The sequence below is a fragment of the Bombina bombina genome, chromosome 9, assembly GCF_027579735.1.
Source record: "Bombina bombina isolate aBomBom1 chromosome 9, aBomBom1.pri, whole genome shotgun sequence".
NCBI lineage: Eukaryota > Metazoa > Chordata > Amphibia > Anura > Bombinatoridae > Bombina > Bombina bombina.
This window is the reverse complement of record NC_069507.1, coordinates 49,866,169-49,885,410: the sequence shown is the minus strand read 5'-3', so window position 1 is coordinate 49,885,410 and position 19,242 is coordinate 49,866,169. Positions and strand designations below refer to the sequence as shown.

Here is a 19,242-nt window from a genome sequence, read left to right as displayed (position 1 = left end):
ACAAAAGAAGTTGAAGAATTCTGTGCTTATCTTAATGAAAACAGGTGTGGCTTAAAATTTATAGGAGAGCATAGTCCAAAGTCTATACATTTTCTAGATCTCACATTACTAGCTGATGAGGAAAGTGAAACAATAGTTTCAACCCTTTATAGAAAGCCAACAGCAGGAAACACCTCATTACTCTTTGAATCATGCCACCCCAGACATGTCCTAAGAAGCATTCCAAAAGGCGAATATATTAGGGCCAAAAGAAATTGTTCCAAGGAGGAAGATTATACTAATCAGTGTGCTATTATAACAGAAAGACTAAAGCAGAGAGGCTATAGTGAGGACACCTTAATCAAAGCTAAAGAAAGTGTACAGCAAAGATCAATAGAGGATTTACTTAAATACAAAGCAAGAGAAACCAATTTGAAAGATAGCGAGAAACCAAGATTTATCACCACATACAGCACAGATTATAAAAATATCAGTAAAATCATAAAAGAAACTATTCCCATTTTACATTCTGATCCAGTGCTAAAAGCAATAACCAGCAATGGTGTAGACGTAATATCCAAAAGAGGAAAAGCATTATCAAATTACCTTTCCCCATCTAATCTTCCAGTTAAACAAAATAAGTGTTGGTTAAAAGAGAGAAAAGGTTTCTTCAAATGCAGAAGAAATATTTGCAAAACTTCTAATCACGTAATTGAGGGAAGCAATTTTACCTCTCATGCTACACAGCTAAAATATAACATCAAATACTACATTAATTGTTCAACTACACATGTAGTGTATCTACTAAAATGTGAACTTTGTAACATTCAATATGTAGGTAAAACGATGCGCAGTATAAAAGACAGATTCTTACAACACTTAAGGTCGATTGAGGATGATGATACGGATACTCAGGTATCCAGACACTTTAAAACCCTCCACAATTCTGATGTCTCATTATTAAAACTTCAAGGCATTGATCATGTTCCTTTAAGGAAACAAGGGGAGACAGGGAAGATAAATTAAACAAGCGTGAGGTATTTTGGATATTTACACTCAACATTTGTAACCCACTAGGACTTAACATGAGAAGGGATTTTGATTTATTTGTAAACTGAAACTTCAAAAGTTTTTTAATGTTTATTTTTAAGCCATTTGTTATTTTCTATTTTTAACAAGTTTAATCTCTTGTGTTGTATAGTAATGAAAAATGACAAATCAAAAAACTTATGTTAGTTCACATAGCATTTCTTTAGAATCCTATTTTCAGTAATGCACATCAATTCCCATACAAACATAAATTCTGACTTAACTGTATATTCTTACAGAAACATTATGAAATTTGAACTAATACATTACCAAGAGAGAATCTATTGTTGATAAAAGAAGTGCAGATAAATATGTTTCTCTATAAATATTATTCTAAAATATTATTCTACATTAAGTCACCAAATTTTACCAACAAATTAATGGTTTTCTAAGAAAATACTAGCCGCATAAGAATTTACAACTAATTTTGGCTAAATAATTATAACAAAGTAGATATAAAAGAAACTTCTTCCTAAGTAAAGGTGAACAAAGTTAACATATATTTATCAACTTTAAATTTCATAAACAAAATTTTCAAAAAAATCTTTCTCCAAAAAATTGTTCAATAAATGTGAAAAAGAGAATAGTATGAGAAGACACAATTGTTAAATACAATGTGACTGTTCCTTTAAGAAAAGAGCTATAAAGCAATGAGCGGTCAAGACTGCTATCAAGCAGTGATCAAGTGCGCAACTGCACAAAACATGTCTGCGTGGGGTCCTGATCGCTGACATTGTGTCTATTTTCTTTTATAGTGCTTCAACACAGCTGCGTTTTTTTGCTGTTATGTTTTTAACTTTGTATCAATAAAAGTAATGTTTTTTAACTGTGGAGTTCTTTGCGCTATTTGAACGTTCAACTGTCTTTGGATTTATATATATATATATATATGTATATTTTATATAATAAAAAATGATTTCATAACGAATTTGAGGCCGTGAGAAGCTACGCCCCAAGCCACACCCTCTCCTCACCCACTTAAAAAGTATCCAGGAATTTTCTGGACAAAAGGTGACAACCCTAGCCTCGTCAGTGAGGTGTAGCCATATTCCTCTAAGCACACTGAGCAAGGATTCCACGTCTGGTTTCCCCTTTTTCCCATAGGGAGACTAAATACACACAGAGAGAAGCACACTCACAGGAACGAACATCCAGCTCAATACTATTGTTAGCCTGTTCTATGGCGATTTACCACCTGGGTGAAGTTTTTAAGCCCAGTAATGCTTTTCACAGAGTAGAACTTTCCTGTAGTATATCAGTCTGTTCCCGCCTATTACGGTCATTCCAGCACCGAAATACCAGGCAATTCCTCTCTGAACAAGGAACACAGCAACCCCAGACAATCATTTCAGCCTTAATTGTGCCTCGTCAGTGAGGTGTAGCCATATTCTTCTAAGCACACTGAGCAAGGAGTCCATGTCTGGTTTCCCCTTTTTCCCATAGGGAGACTAAATACACACAGAGAGAAGCACACTCACAGGAACAAACAACTGGCTCAATACCATTGCAGTCATCTGTGGATAGTCTCCTACATATTGGTGAAGTGTTGTATCATTAGTTAGTAAATGCCAGTTTTTATTCAGAGTGTCTTTTACTTTGCTCCAATGGGCATTATATTTAGTGATGAACCTGATCTTATTTTCTTCATTTGTGTCATCTCTGTTCTTACATTTATATAACAGGTCTTTTCTTTGGTGTTGGGAGGCTCTATAAAGAGCTCTCTTAATGCACCTTTTGGAGTAGCCTCTATCATGGAATCGGGTCGCCATCTCTTTGGCTTGTTTTTTAAATGTTTTTTCATCAGAACATATTCTACGAAGCCGCAGAAATTGTCCGTAGGGGATGCCCTTTTTCAAATTTGTGGGGTGGTGGCTCGACCCCAGGAGGAGGCTATTGGTTGCCGTGGGTTTGCGAAAGACTTCTGTCTCAATTTTCCCTTCTTTTTTGCTAATTTTCAAATCCAGAAAATCAATTGAGTTTAAGTCATGATTACAGGTAAGAAAAATGTTACGGTCATTACAGTTCAAAAGAGAATAAATGTCATCAATTCATCCTCAGTGCCATCCCATAATAGCAGAATATCATCAACATATCTGATCCAGAGGGCCACATGTGCATCAACCACTTCGGAGTAGTCCCCAAATACAATTTGGCTCTCCCAGCCGCCAAGGTGTAAACAGGCGTAGGTTGGTGCACATGTGGCCCCCATGGCGGTACCTTGTATCTGTTTGTAGCACTTTGCATCAAAGATGAAGATATTGTTGTCCAACACAAATTTTAATAAGTCAATTACAAATTTGGTATGTTTCTTATAGCCAAGACCCCTTGTATTGAGAAATTCTTCACATGTTTTAAGACCCACATCATGCGGGATAGAGGAGTATAGGGATTCAACATCCAGGGACACTAAAATAGTGTCTTCCTGAATGTTGATCCCATCCAGTTTTTTTATTACGTCTGTTGAGTCTTGTACAAAAGTACGAAGATCATTGACAAATGGCTGTAAAAAATGATCTACATATTTACTAATTCCTTCCGTAGGACCTCCTATCCCTGATATTATGGGACGTCCCGGAGGGTTGGTGAGGGATTTATGTAGTTTGGGAGTCCAGTAAAATACTGGAATTTTAGGTTTTTGATTGAATAAAAAACTAAACTCATGGCTAGTGATTAAATTATTTCTACGAGCATCATTTAGCATAAACAGTAATTCGTTATGGGATTTGTGGAATTCATCAATTGAGGATTTTGAATATTGTTTAGGATCTGATAGCTGTCTCATGGCCTCTTTAATGTAGAGGTCCTGATTAAGGATGACAATATTGCCGCCCTTGTCGGCCGGCTTTATGATAAGTTCAGGGTGTCTAGTAAGCTCATTAAGGGCTTTACGTTCCCGTTTGGTGAGATTATCGTTAACAATGCCTGTACTTTCAATTTTCATCAGATCAGCCGTAACGTTTTGTACAAAAACGGAAATGTTGGGGATAGATGAAAAAGAGGGCATGTAGGTAGATTTTTTCTTAAAGTTAGTTTTAGGGTGTATGTCAGTAATTTCATTACTTTGTTCAGAGAACAAAGTTTCTAGATTATGGAGTGCCTCTGTTTCTTGTCTACAAGACAAGTCTATCTGAGTTTTAGGAGTCATAATCTTTTTTAATGCTAACTTCCTAGCAAAAAGGTGTAAGTCTTTAGTGACCTCAAATAGGTCTAAGCTATTAGTAGGGCAGAAACTAAGGCCCTTTTCTAATACTTTAATGTGTTCACAATTTAAAGGGAAGGATGAGAGATTAACTATACCCATTTTTTGTGAGTGTGGATAGGGGCCTAATAGAGATTTATTTCCTACTAGTTGTATCTCAGACGGTTTCTCGTCATCATGTATTGACTTTGATGTCGTCTGTTCTCTCTCCCTCTCATTCCTCTCCTTTCCTGAGGCCTCCCCGTGCCTCTTCTTCCCTCCTCGTCTGGTCCTACCCCTAAAGGGTGTACCTGTGAGGTATTTTCGTTATTGTTTTTATTTTCCCCATCAGAATCCATATCGGAGTTATCTGTGTTTCTTTATTTAATTTGTCAAATGATGAATCATTTTCAAATTTATGTAGACATTCATAGATATCATCTACGTCTGTTTTACATTTCTCAAGTTTCTTAGCGTCTTCTTCTATTATTAGTGCAATGAGATCCAATGAACATTGTTCTTGTAGCTTTTTCATATTCTACCACTTTTTGATACCACACTTAGACATGGCATTTAAATTATCAGAGGAACGTTGGTCCACTGATATTAATGAAGCATTTACACTAACAGGAGATGTGCAGATAGAAGCAGAGGATGATGCTATCCATGACGTTATTTCTGCATTTAAGCTTTATAAAAAAAGACTAACCAAACAGATTAAAATTAAATGGGAACATCAAAGCCTTAGCAATTATTTAAAAATGGAAATAATTCCAAGAGGCCTTAGGATACGATTAGATCCAGGTATTAATCTGAGAGGTTTAGATGCAGATAATGACTTCATAACTAAGTGGAATGAAATATTAACCAAATGTTCATTGGATCTCATTGCACTAATAATAGAAGAAGACGCTAAGAAACTTGAGAAATGTAAAACAGACGTAGATGATATCTATGAATGTCTACATAAATTTGAAAATGATTCATCATTTGACAAATTAAATAAAGAAACACAGAAACTTATTGAGAAACTACAAAGCGAAATAAAATCACGCAAAAGAAGGAAATTAATAAGGGACCAGGAAGACTATAGAAAAAATAAAATCTACATCTATAGAAACCACATTAATTCTCGAAACTATTATGATTCAGGTACTGATAACTCCGATATGGATTCTGATGGGGAAAATAAAAACAATAACGAAAATACCTCACAGGTACACCCTTTAGGGGTAGGACCAGACGAGGAGGGAAGAAGAGGCACGGGGAGGCCTCAGGAAAGGAGAGGAATGAGAGGGAGAGAGAACAGACGACATCAAAGTCAATACATGATGACGAGAAACCGTCTGAGATACAACTAGTAGGAAATAAATCTCTATTAGGCCCCTATCCACACTCACAAAAAATGGGTATAGTTAATCTCTCATCCTTCCCTTTAAATTGTGAACACATTAAAGTATTAGAAAAGGGCCTTAGTTTCTGCCCTACTAATAGCTTAGACCTATTTGAGGTCACTAAAGACTTACACCTTTTTGCTAGGAAGTTAGCATTAAAAAAGATTATGACTCCTAAAACTCAGATAGACTTGTCTTGTAGACAAGAAACAGAGGCACTCCATAATCTAGAAACTTTGTTCTCTGAACAAAGTAATGAAATTACTGACATACACCCTAAAACTAACTTTAAGAAAAAATCTACCTACATGCCCTCTTTTTCATCTATCCCCAACATTTCCGTTTTTGTACAAAACGTTACGGCTGATCTGATGAAAATTGAAAGTACAGGCATTGTTAACGATAATCTCACCAAACGGGAACGTAAAGCCCTTAATGAGCTTACTAGACACCCTGAACTTATCATAAAGCCGGCCGACAAGGGCGGCAATATTGTCATCCTTAATCAGGACCTCTACATTAAAGAGGCCATGAGACAGCTATCAGATCCTAAACAATATTCAAAATCCTCAATTGATGAATTCCACAAATCCCATAACGAATTACTGTTTATGCTAAATGATGCTCGTAGAAATAATTTAATCACTAGCCATGAGTTTAGTTTTTTATTCAATCAAAAACCTAAAATTCCAGTATTTTACTGGACTCCCAAACTACATAAATCCCTCACCAACCCTCCGGGACGTCCCATAATATCAGGGATAGGAGGTCCTACGGAAGGAATTAGTAAATATGTAGATCATTTTTTACAGCCATTTGTCAATGATCTTCGTACTTTTGTACAAGACTCAACAGACGTAATAAAAAAACTGGATGGGATCAACATTCAGGAAGACACTATTTTAGTGTCCCTGGATGTTGAATCCCTATACTCCTCTATCCCGCATGATGTGGGTCTTAAAACATGTGAAGAATTTCTCAATACAAGGGGTCTTGGCTATAAGAAACATACCAAATTTGTAATTGACTTATTAAAATTTGTGTTGGACAACAATATCTTCATCTTTGATGCAAAGTGCTACAAACAGATACAAGGTACCGCCATGGGGGCCACATGTGCACCAACCTACGCCTGTTTACACCTTGGCGGCTGGGAGAACCAAATTGTATTTGGGGACTACTCCGAAGTGGTTGATGCACATGTGGCCCTCTGGATCAGATATGTTGATGATATTCTGCTATTATGGGATGGCACTGAGGATGAATTGATGACATTTATTTCTCTTTTGAACTGTAATGACCGTAACATTTTTCTTACCTGTAATCATGACTTAAACTCAATTGATTTTCTGGATTTGAAAATTAGCAAAAAAGAAGGGAAAATTGAGACAGAAGTCTTTCGCAAACCCACGGCAACCAATAGCCTCCTCCTGGGGTCGAGCCACCACCCCACAAATTTGAAAAAGGGCATCCCCTACGGACAATTTCTGCGGCTTCGTAGAATATGTTCTGATGAAAAAACATTTAAAAAACAAGCCAAAGAGATGGCGACCCGATTCCATGATAGAGGCTACTCCAAAAGGTGCATTAAGAGAGCTCTTTATAGAGCCTCCCAACACCAAAGAAAAGACCTGTTATATAAATGTAAGAACAGAGATGACACAAATGAAGAAAATAAGATCAGGTTCATCACTAAATATAATGCCCATTGGAGCAAAGTAAAAGACACTCTGAATAAATACTGGCATTTACTAACTAATGATACAACACTTCACCAATATGTAGGAGACTATCCACAGATGACTGCAAGGCGTTGCAATAATCTAAAAGACATGTTGGTTAAAAGTGAATTCAATAAAGTTCCAACCTATAATTGGTTGGAACAAAATGCACAGAAAATTGTAGGCAGCACTCCATGTGGCCACTGTGTCTGCTGTCAATACATGCAGAGAAGTAAAACATTCAATACAAATACAGGACATATATATAAAATCAACTCCTTCATTAACTGCTCCACAAAAGGAGTTATATATTTACTTTACTGTTCCTGTAAAAGTTTTTACGTTGGTAAAACTTTTAGAGAACTTCGCTCACGAATTTCTGAACATAGGGACGATATTAAACAATGCAATATTGACAGCCCTGTGGCAAGACACTATGCACAATTTCATGAATCTAAAACTGATGATTTGAATTTCATTGGAATTGAATCCGTAAAACTTAGTATGCGTGGCGGGGATATTGACAATATCCTGCTACGTAAAGAAACAAAATGGATATATAAACTAAATACCTTAGCACCTCATGGCCTCAATGAAAAATTAGAGTTTGCTTCATTTTTAGTTTAATCCTCTGTGGATATGTGCACATCATCCTGTGTGTGACAACATAGTCTTTGGTAGTATCAAAAATTAAAAATTATGAATGGCGTAATTGTAATACTAAATACAAAAAACCATAGTCTTATTTACGCAATCTGAACATACACACACACTAGTAACATAACAGATTAGATGTATAATATAATCTTCCAATGTATCGAATGTAAGTATGCAAGCATGAGTGTTTAAACATAAATGTATCCTTGTATATAACCCTTTGCTGTACTGATCTACAAAAAAGCAAAATGTTGCTACAAAGTATCAAAGCCGTTTTGAATGACAGATTTCTCTACCAATGACATTCACTACCAGGGCGGCCAAATTCTTATAAATCAGCACAGCCACTGACGTGACGTCAGCACCCGGAAGAAGCTCCATGCTGCTGTATTGAAAGGAGTGAAACGAGCTTTAAGACTCGTCGGTTTGCAGCACTCTGTCAGAGGACCTTTTGCCTGACTGTGGTCTACCCCTTGTCTCATCTGGATATTTCTGTGTCTCAGGAGCTACAATTCAGGGTAGAGCAACCGCGTGAAAAAGACAGGTACTCCAATGAACTGTTATCTATTTGCACTTTACACATGCCTGTGAAAAAGACGCGGCGAGGGTAAGCTCCCCTTGACTCCTGATGACCTCACGCTACTATGTACATTTAGACACGAAGGGGTAAGACTGTATCCACTTGGTCTGTGCATCTTTAAGGACATGCACTATACTGCGGATTACAATTATATATCACCTATACATGCAAAGTGACGAACATTTGCCTATTTTTGTATACTGGTGCACCAGTCCCCTGCACGGCCCATCTGACATTTTTATGCATCTTCTATATCCCTGTATGTATGTGATTGTATGTTTGGATGTATGCACTTATTTAATGTAATTTTATTAAATTTATTTGTATTTAAGAATTCGCCCTAGTCTTTTACTTATTATATACAGCTGTGCTCTCTTTTGCCTAGACTTTTAGTTACCTGTATTTTAGGTTTCTACTCTCTTATTTACGTTGTTAGATATTCACTTTTCTAGGATGCACCTGTATCTTTTATTGACTAATTAAGAGTGCTACTCACCCTGTTTTTCGATTGTCTGGGGTTGCTGTGTTCCTTGTTCAGAGAAGAGTTGCCTGGTATTTCGGCGCTGGACTGACCGTAATAGGCGGGATCAGACTGATATACTACAGGAAAGTTCTACTCTGTGAAAAGCATTACTGGGCTAAAAGAAGCTGCACCCAGGTGGTACATCACCAAAGAACAGGCTAACAATGGTATTGAGCTGGTTGTTCGTTCCTGTGAGTGTGCTTCTCTTTGTGTGTATTTAGTCTCCCTATGGGAAAAAGGGGAATCCAGACGTTGAATCCTTGCTCAGTGTGCTTAGAAGAATATGGCTACACCTCACTGACGAGGCTCAATAAAGGCCAAAACGATCATCTGGAATTGCTGTGTTCCTTGTTCAGAGATGAATTGCCTGGTATTTTGGTGCTGGACTGACCTTAATAGGCGGGATCAGACTGATATGCTACAGGAAAGTTCTACTCTGTGAAAAGCATTACTGGGCTAAAAGAAGCTGCACCCAGGTAGTAAAGTGCCAAAGAACAGGCAAACAATGGTATTGAGGCAGTTGTTTGTTCCTGTGAGTGTGCTTCTCTCTGTGTGTGTATATATAAATATTTATTTATATATATATTACTAGTCACTGAAAAAACACCAACACTTGATGTCTGTTTTATTTTATAGTTTTGTGTTCTGGGAAAACAAAGTGTCAATCTTGAGCATGTATTTTTGTCTTGCATCTAAGACAGCTGAAGAGGGAACTACCGCCATCCTCCAAATGTTCTGTCACTCAGTAAAACAGCTAACACCAATTCCTTTTAAGTTGTAAAGAGGTCCAGGCCAAAAAAGATAACCTTGAATTCCAGCGGTTTTGAACTAGATCTTATTAACAAGATAAAGGTTTGATTTGCTGGAAATTTGATTATATAAAGGTTTCTCTGTCTACAGAACTTGGAAAAAATAAAAGCACATCATATTCAAAAATCACTTTCATTTAAAATAAAAAATGCCTTCAGCTCCGCCAAGACTACAATGAAATTCCCAGCAAGCAGAACAACCCTGACAAATATGTGCTTTGAATTTCCAGAACATGGGGCCAATTTATCATTGCACAAGCATTTCTCGTGAAATACTTGTGCAATATCGCCCCTTGCAGGGTGTCAATCATTCTGATCGTATCAGATCAGGCTGATTGCTGTCCACTGCCTCAGAGGTGGCAGACGAGTTAATGAGCAGCGATCTTTAGACCGCTGCTTCTTAACTTTTGTTTTCGGCGAGCCTAAAGGTTTGCTCGGAAAATTCTGCATTCGCAGAAAGATAAATGGGCCCCCATATGTTTACTTAGCTCCAAAGTCAAGCTTTTTTTCCAGGGCAAAATCAATGTTCATTTAACTTATGGTGGTAAAGTGAATCAGAGAACTCTGACTATGATATGCAAATATGGAAATAAGATTCCCTTGGCTGCAACTAAGCTCTTTTTCTGCTGGTGTGAACTTATTAGTGAGAAAAGAGAAGAAAAGACAAGAGAAGAAAAGCAAAGAAAAGAAGCTGGAAAGATTGACAGCATAAAAATACAAGGGAATATTCTTATTCTTCTAAGGTCTGGCAGAAATAAGTATCAGTTTAAGCAATTTGCAGAGACTTTCTACATTAAAGAAAAAAAGACTAAGGGCTAGATGTGAAGTGAAGTACTGGTTTATTGTGCGCCATTTATTGTTCAAATATGCATGGTCAGACCTATGGTTCATTTTTTAAATGTGCCCCAACTGCCCCCCAAAAAATCTGTAGTGCCTTTTGTAAAATACAAAATTGTAGCATCTTTTGTTTTTAAAAAATAACTGCACAAAGCAGTTTTAAGGGGCTAAATTTGGCAGATGTGTGGTGTTAGAAAAAAAAGACCTGTACATTGCGGTGAATAGCGACTGTGTTTTCTCAATAAATATATATGTATATGCTTATATAAGAGCTAGGAAAGGGAGGGCACTCTCAGGATTTATATACATCAAAGTTAGTTTATTGTTTATAACAACAACGTTAGAAAGTCATAAGGATAGGTCGACGTTTTGGCTTACATAGAAGCCTTCATAAAGGCTTCTATGTAAGCCGAAACGTCGACCTATCCTTATGACTTTCTAACGTTGTTGTTATAAACAATAAACTAACTTTGATGTATATAAATCCTGAGAGTGCCCTCCCTTTCCTAGCTCTTATCTACAATCCATTGAGGATTGCACCCAGGTGCTTCATTATTAGTTGAAGCTGGAGTGCTGGAACACGTGCTAATTGGATTATATGCTTATATACATATATATGCATGTGTTAATATGTGTATATATACATATAAACACATAAACATATATGTATATAATCATATACTGTACATATATATTTATATTTGCTGCCCATCGATGCGCAAATTACCCACTTCGCTGTGCTAGGTTCTCATGTCGTCTGTGACGGCATGAGAACGAGGCTCCTATTGGAGCCTATGAAAGGGTGCTCTCATGAGCGCAAATCTTTGGTGCATAGTGAACGCGAGGTCGCATTGCACCTAACTTGTAATACCATATTCCATTTACACTGGTATTACTCAGTGGAACACAAATATTGCTTTTGTGGAAGCAATATTTTGCGCTCCCTTTATAATCTAGCCCAAAATGTCCTGTTGCTACTCTAGGTAGTAAGCTTAGAGGTTTGGAATCTCCTGCCACTGGTAGGGGAAAAAATAGTTTTATTTGTTTTTTGTTGTTTATTGTATATATTGTATATATGAGTATAAGTATTGCTTCTATTAAAGGGACAGTCTAGTCAAAATTAAGGTTTCATCATTCAGATGGGGCATTCAGTTTTAAACAACTTTCCAATTCACTTTTATCATCAAATTTGGTTTGTTCTCTTGGTTTTCTTAGTTGAAAACTAAATCTAGCTAATTTCTAAGTCCTTGACCATTTATAAATTAAAAGATGCCTTCAGAGTCAATGGGAGTACCGACAAAAGTTTTACTTTTTCCAGTAAATGTGGGTCTGTGAAATCTAGAATAGATTTGGTTTTTTTAATTCTAGCAATATACAGATGCAATTCTTCAAGACCAAGGAATTACATTTCTCTGATCATGCGTTTATTAAATATGATTTGAGTCTCCAGGTTAGGATAGAGTATGGAAATGGTATGTGGAAACTGAATGTGAGTTTGGTGGATGATGAAGATATAAGGAGTCAGTTTTTTTAAAAAGTATAAGTGGATAAAGAAAAGAAAATGGGCTTTTGTGAATGTTCTTGAATTGCAGGAATGGGGGAAGGCTGAGTTAAAGAGATTTTTTATTAAGAAGGGATGTGAGAAGCCTAGGAATGGAAGGATTGAGTATGAACAATGACAGTGGAGACTGGAGTATCTTAATGAATTAAGGAGATTGGGTTTGGGTGTGCATGATGAATTATAGGAAGCTAAGTAGGTTATTAGGAAATGTATGACTGAAAAAGGAATAAAGATTGTTATGCAAGCCAGGATGGAGGCATATGAGAAGGATGAGTCTTGCTCCAGTTATTTATTTAAAGGGACAGTCTACACCAGATTTTTTATTGTTTAAAAAGATAGATCATCCCTTTATTACCCATTCCCCAGTTTTGCATAAACAACACAGTTATATTAATATATGTTTTACCTCTGTGATTACTTTGTATCTAAGCATCTGCAGACTGCCCCCTTATCTCAGTGCTTTTGACAGACATGCAGTTTAGCCAATCAGCGCAGACTCCCAAATAACTCCACGGGAGTGAGAACAATGTGTATCTATATGACACACATGAACTAGTACTAACTGTGAAAAACTTTCAAAATGCTCTGAGCTAAGAGGCGGTTTTCAACAGTTTAGAAATCAGTTTAAGCCTAGCTAGGTTTAGCTTTTCAAAAATACCACCAAGAGAACACAGCAAATTTAATGATAAAGTCAATTGGAAAGTTGTTTAAAATTGCATGCCCTATCTGAATCACGATAGTTTAATTTTGACTAGACTGTCCCTTTAAGATAGTTTTTACTGGAAAAGATGGCTTTTCTGGAGTTCTGTTATGGAGAAGTTGAGTAGGAAAAAGATTGTTCATGTGTAAGACAAAGGAGGAAAAATGTACCTGATATTGAGAGGTTTTTGATTGTAAAGTATGTAAGTATGTGTATAATTTTGAGTATGAAAGATAGTATTGTAGGGTGTATGATGAGGTATGCTGCAAGTGGGGTGTAACGAAGATCTGGGTTGTGTGTTACAAATAATAGAAGACCTGAGTGTTTTGCATCACCATGGTTTTATGTGAGGATAGAAAAATATTTAAGAAAGTATCAGTTTGCGAATGTTTCAAAAGGATGTGTTGAGTGATATTAAGAAGGTAATGGCATTCTTACAAGAGAGGGATAAAAAAAATGTGATTGGGGTTTTGAGAGTGTGCAGGTATGGAAGAATGTGAGTGACAAATTGTTGGTAAATATAAAGAATGATGTATCATGCATGACTGTGTATGGGTGAATGCCTACAAGGTAATTTCAAAGGCTTAGAATGTTAGTTTATTCAGAAGGGTCGATTTATCAAGCTCCGTATGGAGCTTGATGCCCCTTGTCTAAAGACCACTGCTCCATAACTTGTCTGCCTGCTCTGAGGCCGCGGACAGGAATCAACGATCGGGTTGATTGACACCCCCTGCTAGCAGCCGATTGGCCGCAAATCTGCAGGGGGCAGCATTGCACCAGCAGTTCACAAGAACTATTTAACCACATAGAAAAGAGAGAGTAGAAACCTCAAAATATGAGGTATCTAAAAGTCTAGGCAAAAAACTGCACAACTGTGAAGAATAAAGACAGTCATCAGATTCTTAAAGTGCAAAACGTTTAATAAAAATATATAAATATATATATAGCTTCATGCATCCAAACATTCAATCCACATACATACAGGGGATCCCCGGATGGCAATTGGAAAAACATAAAGGCCGTGGGTAAATCTAGTACACCAGTATCCAACAGGATTAAATGTCATGAAGATATCACGTATATGTTATAATCCACAGATAGAGTGACCGTCCCCAAAAGTTTCTCAAGTCAGGTGAGTAAGGTCTATACCCCTATATCATATTAGAGTATAACTACGTTAGAGTGTTAGAAGCCAGGGGGAGCTGTGCATCACCGCGTCTTTTTCACAGGTGCGCTAACATGCCAAACAGCAGTGTGATAGATGCAAGTTCACATTGATACCTGTCTTTTTCACGCGGTTGCTCTTCCCTCAGCGGTTGCTCCCATAACGTAGCATCTTCTGGGGTAGACCAAGAGCGGGCCAAGGATCCACTGAAAAAGTGCTGCAAACCGACGAGTCTTAGAGCTCATTTCACTCCTTTCTTTGAAGCAGCATGGAGCTTCTTCCGGGTACTGACGTCACGTCAGTTGCTGGGCTGTTTTATTGGAAAATCACTTTATAAGAGATTGCTGCCATTCGTTGAAAGATCTGTCAATCATAGCGGCTTCAATGCCAGTTATATTAGATACTTTTGGCAACAAATTATTCTCTTAATAAGCAAAATAATATATTTACGAAGAAATCGTTTGTACAGATACAATTTGATTGTTGCTCACACACTCATACATACATTCAAGAAAAATATAAAACAATTTTCATTCAACATATTTATTACTTTATTAATGTCTATAATTATAAATGTATTAATTACTATAGATTACATTATTCACATTGGTATACGATGAGCTATTTTTAATCACATATTTTTGATATTGCCTATAACCACATTATCCAGAGAATTAAGACTAACTGTTCTACTAAAGGGGTTATTTACTTGCTCTATTGTTCGTGCAAAAGTTTTTATGTTGGGAAAACTTTTAGAGAACTACGTTCTCGAATTTCAGAACATAGGGATGATATAAAAGATTGTAATATCGATAGGCCAGTAGCAAGACACTATGCGCAATTTCATGAGTCAAAAACCGATGATCTTAATTTCATCGGAATGGAATCAGTTAAATTGAGTATGCATGGTGGGGATATAGATAATATCCTGATACGTAAAGAAACAAAATGGATATACAAACTTAACACGTTATCTCCTAATGGTCTAAATGAAAAACTTGAGTTTGCCTCATTCTTAGGCTAATCCTCTCCCTCTGAATGCACATTTGTCTTAATTCTCTGGATAATGTGGTTATAGGCAAAATCAAAAATATGTGATTAAAAATAGCTCATCGTATACCAATGTGAATAATGTAATCTATAGTAATTAATACATTTATAATTATAGACATTAATAAAGTAATAAATATGTTGAATGAAAATTGTTTTATATTTTTCTTGAATGTATGTATGCGTGTGTGAGCAACAATCAAATTGTATCTGTACAAACGATTTCTTCGTAAATATATTATTTAGCTTATTAAGAGAATAATTTGTTGCCAAAAGTATCTAATATAACTGGCATTGAAGCCGCTATGATTGACAGATCTTTCAATGAATGGCAGCAATCTCTAATAAAGTGATTTTCCAATAAAACAGCCCAGCAACTGACGTGACGTCAGTACCCGGAAGAAGCGCCATGCTGCTTCAAAGAAAGGAGTGAAACGAGCTCTAAGACTTGTCGGTTTGCAGCACTTTTTCAGTGGATCCTTGGCCCGTTCTTGGTCTACCCCAGAAGACGCTACGTTATGGGAGCAACCGCTGAGGGAAGAGCAACCGCGTGAAAAAGACAGGTATCGATGTGAACTTGCATCTATCACACTGCTGTTTGGCGTGTTAGCGCACCTGTGAAAAAGACGCGGTGATGCACAGCTCCCCCTGGCTTCTAACGCTCTAAAGTAGTTATACTCTAATATGATATAGGGGTATAGACCTTACTCACCTGGCTTGAGAAACTTTTGGGGACGGTCACTCTATCTGTGGATTATAACATATACGTGATATCTTCATGACATTTAATCCTGTTGGATACTGGTGTACCAGATTTACCCACGGCCTTTGTGTTTTCCCAATTGCCATCCGGGGATCCCCTGTATGTATGTGGATTGAATGTTTGGATGCATGAAGCTATATATATATTTATATATTTTTATTAAACGTTTTGCACTTTAAGAATCTGATGACTGTCTTTATTCTTCACAGTTGTGCAGTTTTTTGCCTAGACTTTTAGATACCTCGTATTTTGAGGTTTCTACTCTCCCTTTTCTATGTGGTTAAATATTTATCTCTCTAGGATGCACCTGTACACCTTGTATGATTAAATAGACTGCTACTTACTTGTTTGTTGTAGTTCACAAGAACTGCTGGTGCAATAATAAATGCAGACAGCGTATGCTGTCGGCATTTATCATTGTGGAGCGGACATGATACGCTACATCGTATCATGTCCGCTCGCACTATTATAAATATACCCCTGAATTTTATCCAAAGAAAGGATGTAGTCAGGTGGAGAATGTGGTACATATTTTGTGGAGCTGTGAGTATGCAAGGAATGTGTAGAAGGTACTTGGACTAATGATTATGGTTTTGACCGGAATCAGATTGTTTATGTTTGAAATGGTTTTGTTTGGCTTGTGTGGTGGACATAATATTCAGTCAAAGGTAATGGGGTTATTAGCTTGTTGTGTGAAAGAACTTTATGGGATGTTCGTAATATTTCAGTTTTTAAGAAGGGGATAGTAGATGTAAATACTTGTGTTCATATGATCCGTGGAAGGTTATATTTGTATTTTTGTCTTGATAGGAAGAGGTTGAAAATAGTTGAATCTAAAGGTAACTGGAAAGCAAAGAAGTGGAAATACTGGTGTGAATAATTTTGTATATATAGGAATGATTACTGTTAAGTGTTCTAATGTTCTAGATGTATTATTTATTTTTTTGCTTGTTTTTTTAATATTGGGTTAGCGTGAGGGTTCATAGGGATAGATAAAGGGACAGTATTTAGGGAAATGTTTTAGGTAAGGTTTAGTGGGCTTAGTGAAGGTTAGTGTTAAGTTTTTTTTTAGGGATAGTATGAAGGGATAGTTAATAGGGATGGGCGAATGTGTAAATTTTCGAATTTCGAATGTAGAACGAATGTTATTACGGAAATTCGAAATCTAAATCCGAATGTCGATAAGAACGAATATTCTTAAAAATTCGAAAATCGAATGTTATTTACAGTTTTCGAATGTCACTTTCAAATTCGAATGTTTATAATTATATTGAATGTCCACATTCGAAATTTCGAATTTAACATTCTATTTAACAAATACTATTCAGAAGTTCAATAGTTCATGTGGTAGGGTGGGAATCTAGTAAATTGATAAATAATAGATACAAATATATCATTTCGAATGTTTCCATATAGAATATTGCATAATTCGAATATTACATTTAAAGAAAGTATTAGAAATACTATTACAAACATATAAATTCGAATTTTTCTAATTCGAATATAAATTCAAATTTTTCGAATTCGAATATTGCATAATTCGAATATTACATTTAAAGAAAAAGCATTAGAAATACTATTACAATCTAAATTCGAATTTTTCGAATTCGAATACACGTATTGCATAATTCGAATATTACATTTAAAGAAAAAGCATTAGAAATACTATTACAATCTAAATTCGAATTTTTCGAATTCGAATATTGCATAATTCGAATATTACATTTAAAGAAAAAGCATTAGAATTACTATTACAATCTAAATTCGAATTTTTCGAAAATAATATTTTCGAATGTAATCGTAAAATTCGAAAGCGAACATTCGAAAATCGAATGTTAGAATGACATGTAAACATTCGAAATTCGATTCGAACAAACGAATGTGTTAAAATTCGTGCCGTTTTTTGAATGTTGCGAAACATTCGCCCATCCCTAATAGTTAATAGTGTTTTCTTTAGTCTCTTACGATTAGTTAGGTTGTTGTTTTTTTGTGAAGAAAGTTATTTTTGTCATGTGAATTTTAGTGCATTGTTTTTTGTTTTGCATTTATTGTGGTGATATTTTACATTTTATTTATTGTAAATAACATATTTTCTTAATAAAACAAAAGATAGAAGGATCGAAAGCAGAAAATAACAGGAGAATGCACTTATTCTTCTAAGGACTGGCAGTGATAGGCATGTGATAACTGGGACATGCTTTTTTGGCGATTGCTTGCCTAGATTTTTTCCAAAAGGTTATATGCAAGAACCACTTTTTTTTGCAGCCGTTTAAATAGCTGATGTACAGATTATGACATTTGTCTTTACGGACCAAAGCTGCATTGCTGTACTCTGCATAGCAGTTATCCTTAAATAATATTCCATATTATTTAGTATTTCAAACATTACTTAAATCAATAAATGTTTCAGCCTTTCAATATTTATGAAGCCAAATAAGTCAGATGTTAACAACCAATTTCTTTTGTTTCCTTTAGCTATGCTCTTTTCTAGAGGGTCGAGTACTGCTGGGAAGTTCTTTGTTACAAATGGTGTGGAAGCCAAATATAATGACGCAAAATCAACTTGCTCCAGTGCTGGAGGTCAACTGGCTTCACCACGGAATGTAGAAGAAAACCAAGCGGTGTTATCGATAATTTTGCTTTACAACAAGGCACCATTCCTTGGTATTAATGATATACAAACAGAAGGCAGCTTTAGATACCCAACTGGTGAAGTAATTAGTTACAATAACTGGAATACTGGGGAACCTAACAACAGCAATGGTGTGGAAGATTGCGTTGAAATGTTTCCAAATGGAAAATGGAATGATAAGAATTGTGAAGAAAAACGTCTGGTCATATGTGAATTTTCCTAATAGTTATGTTGTAAAGTTACAATAAAACAGGAAGTGACTGACTATTTTTACATAATCTATAAATGCGCTAATAATTATTCTGCCCTAAATGAGCTACATTCCTGCTAACTTCTGGTATATATAAAATTGAAATAGTTTAAAAAATAATCACATTGTAATTAAATGTGTTGTTATTTAGCAGCAAAGCTTTCTGTAAATATTATTTAATATGAACACTTTATATGTTTTTAATTGAGCTCAGAATTCTGTGCAAACGTGCAACACTAATCTATTAGTTTCAAATAAAAGCTTTTAATGCTTGAAAATGATAAAGAATTGGATCCCCACTACACCTTAACATTGGAGGCTGACATTACTTCTGCACATGAAATGTTGACAGTA

General features: G+C 36.0%; 1 protein-coding gene across 2 annotated transcripts in view; it reads left to right on the top strand.

The window, feature by feature from the left end:
- LOC128639866 (pulmonary surfactant-associated protein D-like) overlaps positions 1 to 18,903 on the top strand; it is a 32,766-nt gene extending 13,863 nt beyond the window's left edge. For both annotated transcript variants that reach the window (XM_053692082.1, XM_053692081.1), the window contains exon 6: positions 18,482 to 18,903. In XM_053692082.1, the coding sequence (XP_053548057.1) occupies positions 18,482 to 18,861 (380 nt within the window). In that variant the 3' untranslated portion in view covers positions 18,862 to 18,903. The remainder of the gene's footprint in view (positions 1 to 18,481) is intronic.
- The last annotated feature ends 339 nt before the right edge of the window (positions 18,904 to 19,242 follow it).